The sequence below is a fragment of the Physeter macrocephalus genome, chromosome 13, assembly GCF_002837175.3.
Source record: "Physeter macrocephalus isolate SW-GA chromosome 13, ASM283717v5, whole genome shotgun sequence".
NCBI lineage: Eukaryota > Metazoa > Chordata > Mammalia > Artiodactyla > Physeteridae > Physeter > Physeter macrocephalus.
In genome coordinates this window covers 70,123,959-70,131,193 of record NC_041226.1, presented here as the reverse complement: position 1 = coordinate 70,131,193, position 7,235 = coordinate 70,123,959, and the positions used below count along the sequence as shown (strand labels likewise).

The window sequence follows — 7,235 nt, the reverse complement described above, 5'->3', positions numbered from 1 at the left end:
GGAAGATCCCACGTGCCGCGGAGCGGCTGGGCCCGTGAGCGGTGGCCGCTGAGCCTGCGCGTCCGGAGCCTGTGCTCCGCAACGGGAGAGGCCACAACAGTGAGAGGCCCGCGTACCGCAAAAAAAAAAAAAAAAGTTGCATCACTATGTTATACACCTGAAACTCTGAAACTAATATAATATTGTAAATCAACTATACTTCAATTTAAAAAAAAGAATTTTAGAAAGAAGTGTTCATCAAAGCCAGTGTGAGAGAACATTCCACTAAGATAAGGACTGAGAGGCACCCATCTGCTCTGTCGACAAGGAAGGCCCCGGCCACTCGTCCTCAGTGGTGTCAGGCGTGGGGGACGGAGGAAGCAGGCTGCAGTGAGCGTCACGCCACAGCAGGTGACCATCAAAAACAGCTGATTAACTGCAGAGGGCCAAAGAGTGAAGGGAAGGGAGAAAGGGAAAAAAGTGAAGACATCGTTCAAGAAGCTTGGCTGGGAAGAAGAAACAAAGAAACGGTCAATTGATGGAGGGGTTATGCTTCTGTAGTTTTAAGAACAGACCCCAAAGAAGGATCCAGTTAAAAATACTTAACCCTGAGTACTTACTATGGCAAAACTCCAGGAGTTTACACATAGTAAATCTTTTAATCTTCACAAACCACCCAATAAAATAAGGAATAATATTATCTCCTTTCCACAGATAAGGGATCTGAAGTACTCTGGGGGTCTCTGAAGAGCCATAGGAAAAAACATCAGCTTCAATGCATGCCAGGCAAAGAGAGAAGGAGGGAGTGTCATTAGAAAAGGCAGCAAAGAATGAGTTAAGAGTAGGTGGAGAGTGGGCCTCAGTTAGAAGGGTGCCTCCTTCTTTTAGACTGGAAAACAGGAACTAAGTTCACATGCCTGAAAACCCTTACTCATCCCTCAAAAATCAGCTCAAAAATCGCCTACATTAGGAAGTCTCCTCTAACAACTGTTAAAGTGTGGATACAAACAAGTTAGCGAGAGGACGTGCCCAGGTGATGGCCCTTATATTCAGGTTGGGTTAAGAGTGGGAACAGTCTTGACCATGACAGGGGAAGTGCACAGGGAGAGAACCAAATCCAAGAAATGTAACTGAGCAATCGTGCCGAGGACTCAGCTTGGATTGGACACCACACATTAATACAAGGCTGGGGTTTTGCCGGGTGAGAGAGCAGGACAGCCGAGGGTCTTGATGGGAATGCCACGTGGGTAATTAACTATGGTCTCCAGACTGGATGTGGAAGATGCCAGAAATGGGCTGCAAACTGGAGACAAGGGGATCAAGAGTCTGGTGATCAAAGTCACCGTGAGAGAGTGAGGAAACTGCAGGAGTTTGTTTACAACGAAAGAGGACGAATCAAATTAGGTTGGGTGAAGACAGTTCTCTCCTAAAGAAACACCCACTTCTGCCTACTTTGCTGTCTCCTCTTTCTCCACCACGCAGTAAATACTGGATTGGAGTTGCTTAAAGTTCTGTCCTCAGCCTTCTAGCTCTACTCGCTGCTTCCAGCGTCCTCATTCACATCCACAGCACAACTCTCACCTAACAACCCATGTCCAGGCCAGCTCCCTCTCTCCAGATGGCCCCTGGGTATCTCCCACTGGACTTCACAAGCCCCTGGACATTAAGCATCTTTCCCCAGATGAGCTCCTCCCTCTCTACGCTCCCTGCCTCTGTGGACAGTAGCATCACCTGTCTACCCCAAGTCACCTTCAGCTCCGCTTTCTCTCCCCCAGTCCAATGAGCTTGACTGACACAGCCTACCTGCCTGCACATCTTCAGAATCCCTCTTTTCTATCCTGTCCATTCTCACTGCTACCACCTTCACTGGGGCTGTCAGCATCTCCCACTGGACTCTAACTGTTCTCTGGGCCCCTCCTGCTGGCCACCCTGTTGCCTTGACCTAAGTCTATCCATTAGAAGCTCCCCCGCCAATGTTTTAAACATTCAGATTTCTGATTCCCACATTAGCCATTCTGAATCTGACTCTCTGGGAATGGGACCCAGGAATCTGGACATTCAGAAAGCTCCATAGCTGCTTTTGTGTGGCCAGGCCACAGGCAGCATACGGAAAACACTGCTCGCATCCGCAACAATAATCTGTCTTGCCTGCCACAGCAACGTGCAGCCTTCCCAACTAGCGTTCTATTAGATGTTCACCTTCTTCTGCCCCCCGGACTCTGCCCTACCATCTGGTCCTGGCCGTGCTCCTGAACAGGGGCAGCTGTGGCCACGCCTCCTCTTCTCCCTCTTCATGTTCCATCCCCAGCTCTCGACTCACCAGCCCTCTGAATGACGTCACTGCTCACCTCTGTGCAGAAACTGCTCCCTTCGGCTGTAAGCAACAATCCCCTAACTCATCCCGTCCTGCCTCTCGGCCAGGCCCTGCCCAGGCTCTGTCCCTCGTAGAGGCTCTCTCCCCACTTGCATGCCTGACAAACTCTTACTCACCCCTCAAACATCAGCTGAGATAGCGCCCACACTGCAAGTCTTAACCATGCCCCTTCCCTCCCCAGCCCACGGCTGCCATAAACCCGCAGCACCCAGTACAGAAGCTGTTTCGTTTCTTTTTTTTTAAGTTTTTCCCCACTAGACACAGAACTCCTTGAGGGTGGGACCTATACCTAGAATACAACAGACACACAATTAATGCTGGTTGAGTCCATGTTAGAATGAATACACTGTGAAGTGAATAAGTCATGGGAACACTTACTAACAAATGTAAGAAATGATACATCTATTATTCAACACGTAATTGAGTGGTAGCATTCGTCTCTAAGCAAGGGTCTAAAATAAGGCATGAACACAATTCCTATGCACTTTTATCCAGTCATAATTACCTGACAGGGCAGACAGCAATACAGTTTCATAGACATGGTCGCAAATGCCCTTCCCTCGATTTACTGCTCTGGCAGCACCAGCTTTCTTCAATACCTTGGAAACGCCCTGCTGTGCCTGTTTGAGAGTCTTCGTGCTTGTTGCTCTTTCTGCAAGATGCACACTTTTCAACAGAAACTGACAGGTGGGCTCCTTCACGCCATTTGGGTCACCTTCCCAAACATTTTCGCTGACCACACCTGCTAAAGCAGCACCCTTAGCATTCTTTTAGCGTCCTGCTCAAGTCCTCCATAACCAGTCTATGCCACTACCCTCAGATTTTCTTCATGACGCTTATCACTAAGTGAAAACACATAACTTACTTATTGGATGTTGGTCTCCTTCATCCTGTGAAGGAGACCAACTTGCCTCCTTCATCCTCCTTTATCCTCTATACACGAACAGTGTGTGGCTTATATGGGTAGTAAACAGACACTTGTTGAATAAATAAATGAATGAGTGAGAGAGGGGGGAAAGCAAGTATAACACAAATACACTATCTACTAGTCACAGATGTGGGAAATACGCCAGTGGTAGGAAATGGCCAGGATTTTTCCCTTAAAAAGAGAACGTTATTCAGCATCCCTGGGGGCACTGCTAGGCAGATTATTCATCCTCGGGACACTTACTCACTTACTCAGGATCAGAACTCTGAATTACCAAAGGGCTACACAACTTAGCTAAAGGAAATCACTTCCCTCTCAGTGGGGCGCATTGCAAAGAAAAATTTCAAAGCAAAGTAAATTTTCCCACCCAGAATTGCCGAAAGACCAGTCTTGGAAAACCAGTGCCTAAACACCACCGTAAGCTCTGCAAACACCGGGACCAAGACTTGCCTAATGTCACATTCCCAGCCCCTCGCAGTTTCCGAGATGCTCAAAATGTTTGTTAAATGAGCATATAAGACATGGACTTCTGAGGAATGGCCATTCCATCAATTCTTATGCTGTGGATACATTTATTTCAGAAAAAGGGCAAGACAGCTAAGGAGGAGTCTTTGGCCTAGGCCTCTCCCTGGGTAGCAGTTGGGCTCCTAGAATTCAATACTCATCAACCATGTGCCACAGGTAATCACATATTACTACCTTCCTCAAGAGTCACCCTGTATCAAATCTGAATACACTTTGCCAACATAATAGCTAATACAGCATAGTAACCAATAACAGATTTGGCTTGCCTTTTAAATTCTTTAATGTGTTTTGGTCAGCAAGGAAGGATAGGTCAAAATGATGAAAGAAAACAAATAAAATTGAAGAGTTCTACCATTAATTTCATATCCACCAGTGTATGGCTCACAGATGCCAGGAAAATCACACCACCTTTTGACTATCAGTATCAACAGTCATGTTCTTTTTCTAAAGGGTAGTTTGGGGAAGATTAATTACCTAGTAGTTGTAACATACTCTGAGGCCAATGCCTGAAAGATGCCATAAATCAAATTAAGTATGAAACAAGGGAAGTCACAAATATTAAACCCACTACAAAACCTGAGAAGTGAGAAAGATTTATAATTATGCCTGTTGCCCTGATACTAACTTACTCCCAGGCCAAGATATGTATTCTCAGAAAAAGATTCCTAACACTCACAACAGATCATTAATATTTGGAAATGTCAACTGCCTCTGTATTCAGTAAGATTAACTTCACATGTATAGAGATATGAAGCATTAACAGTGACAAGCAATTGCAAAAATTATAGCTATTCAAACAATTCACTGTTGCTGTATCAGTGCCTAATCTCAGTGCTGTTTAGTTAACATACAGTCCACCTTATCAAAACTCAATTAAGTCATTTCAATGAGAAAAAGAAAGTCGTTTAAAAGGATATATGTATTTCTCTGCCCTCTATCTGCTGACACTCCACAGCTGACACTCCAGTAAAATACAGTAACATCCAGCAGCAAAGTCTCTGCTTTTGTGCCAAACTACTTCCAAACTTCCTTCCACTTTCAAGTACTTTAATCAGTTTTCGTTTGTCTAAAAACTCCTAAGAGAGACTGAGGAGAAAAAAAAAATCTAAGTAAAACTAAGGGGTCAGCTCCTGAAGAAGCAGAGGTTGGAATTTGCATCCGGGGGAGAGCCAGTTCTGTCCCTCTGTAGTCTAAATGAATGGAGCAAGGTGACTGGGAAGGGAGCAGGCTTCCAGCATCGCTTCCACCCGGACAGCCTCTTCTTTCTAGCTGGCAAACCCACCGCTGAGGGCAGGGGCCGGGCCATAAGACCAGGGCAACCCAGCCCGACCCTAACTGCCCAGCCCACCTGCAGCAGCCCCAGGAGCATCTGAGCATCGCACCTGGGGCTCACAGGTGGGGGGCTGGCGGCGGACTCAGTCCCCACTGACCCCTCCAGGCTGAAATGGGGGCGGTGTCCGCTGCCCCCCACGGGCAAGAACTACCAAGGTTCTGGCACAGGGACGGCAGATCGCCCCCAAACCGCCTGCAACCCCGAGAGTCCCCGCTGCCTCCAGCCTCCTCAAGGAGGTACCCAGTGTGGTGTGTAGGGGACAGCCAGGATGGCGGCGTCCGGTACTCACAAAGCCCACTGGAACCGGTGCTGGTGAACATGGTCCTGCCGGACCCAGAGGCCCCGCAGGGGACAGGGGGAGGGGAAGCGGAGGTGGAGGGAACCCGTGGACCGCGCAGGCGCACTCCGGCCGGGCCGACGAAACCAGCAACTCGACTCCACTCCAGGGGCCGCCTGCGAACGGCGCATGCGATGATCGTCTGCCCCCCTTCCCTTCCGGCCGGGGAAGGGAAGTGCGTGCGAAGCGAAAGTGGTCCGCCTCTCCGGGTTTTTCCGACGGCCGCGGGAGCCTTGGAAAAGGAGTGGGATCGCGTGGGAGCAGCGGGTGTAACTCCTGGGAGCCGCACACTAGTGCTTCAGCGCCACCACTCGCCCTGTGGAGCCACCAAAGCAGCTAATTTCTCTGGAATGCCGGCGCGGTGATATTCCTCGCGACCTCTAACCTCTCCCGGGACTGCACGCCCAGTGCGTTCCACGCATGCTCAGTCTTTCTGGGCCGTCCCGGGAGCTGGCTCCCCGGCTGTCTGTTGACTGAACTGTCTCGAGTTCCGGTGCCCAGACAAGTGCAGGAGAGGCAGCTCCTCTGAGGAAAGGGGAGCCGCAACCTGAAGACCCTCTCTCTCGTGGGGAGCGGGGCCGTCCAGCTGCCCCCCCTCTTTTCCCATGTCGGTCCCGCGCGAAAGCCCCCGAAAAAGCGCCAAGTGCCATGGGGCTGGACCCTCACTCCTCCCCGCCGCGGTGGCCTGTGTCCAGGTGTCCCAGGCGCGGTGAGTCTGTGGTGGAGCGACCCTGCACCCCAAACTTCTTCCCTGGAGTCCTTCTGGACCCATGTCGTTTAAATTTTTTTCCCTTGCAAAATTTTTACTCCTTGCCAAAGCAAAGTAACGGTTTTTAAAGTGAGTTTGAGCTTGAAAACTTTAATGTAGTTAAAGAACATATATGGGGAAACTGACCAACTCTGAGGCTAAATGAAAAGGATAGGCTACAAAACTATGTACGGTATACTTTTAAAAAAGAAAAATTCTTTTTGAGTGCTCATAAGGGCCAGGCAGTATGCTAACTCCGAAATTTGTAGATCAATAAAACACAGTCCCTGCACTTAAGGAGGGGTGACAGTGGGCCAAAATATTAACACATTTATTTCTAGAAGACAAAAGTATAAAGTGACTTATTTTCTTCAGGCTTTTCTTTATTCGTGAAGCGTGTTCACAGTCTTGAAATACGTTTTATGTTTAACTTAAGATTCATCCAATTGAGTTATTTTGCCGTAAAATGATACTCTCAAGGTCCTTTATGTTTGCAGAAGCTGTCAGCTGCAGCCAACGTAGGACAGTGGTTCTCACGGTAGGTGTGGGGACCGCCACCCACCCTTTAGGGAGTACCAAAGGCCAAAGCTATCTTTACAGTGATATAAAGATATTATTTGTCATTTTTACTCAGTCGCTCAGGAGTATCCAGTGGAGTTTTCCACTGCACATTCGGAACAGTTGTATAACTTAATGAGCCAGTATTTTCCGGTTGACCAATACGTGATGTTACAAAATCATGCATGGGTAAAAGATCAATTCAAACTGCAAGATAAACCAATAAATTTTGGTGTCAACAGTACAAAAGATAGACTTTCAGACTTCTCATTGCAACTAGTCTTTAAGAAACTACCATTTGTTAAGCTGCGGTGTCATATCAAAAAAGAATATCCATATTATCAGAAATGACTATTAAAATGCTTTCTTTTCCAGCCTCATATCTGTGTTAGGCCAGATTTTCTTTATATACTTAAACTAAAACAATGAATCACGGGCTTCCCTGGTGGCGCA

At 47.8% G+C, this 7,235-nt stretch overlaps 1 protein-coding gene across 1 annotated transcript in view; it reads right to left on the bottom strand.

The window, feature by feature from the left end:
- UBAC2 (UBA domain containing 2) overlaps positions 1-5,674 on the bottom strand; it is a 173,986-nt gene extending 168,312 nt beyond the window's left edge. The window contains 2 exon segments of the mRNA XM_024123169.3: positions 5,429-5,502; positions 5,504-5,674. Of these exon segments, the coding sequence (XP_023978937.1) occupies positions 5,429-5,502; positions 5,504-5,607 (178 nt within the window). The 5' untranslated portion in view covers positions 5,608-5,674.
- Positions 5,675-7,235: the final 1,561 nt, after the last annotated feature.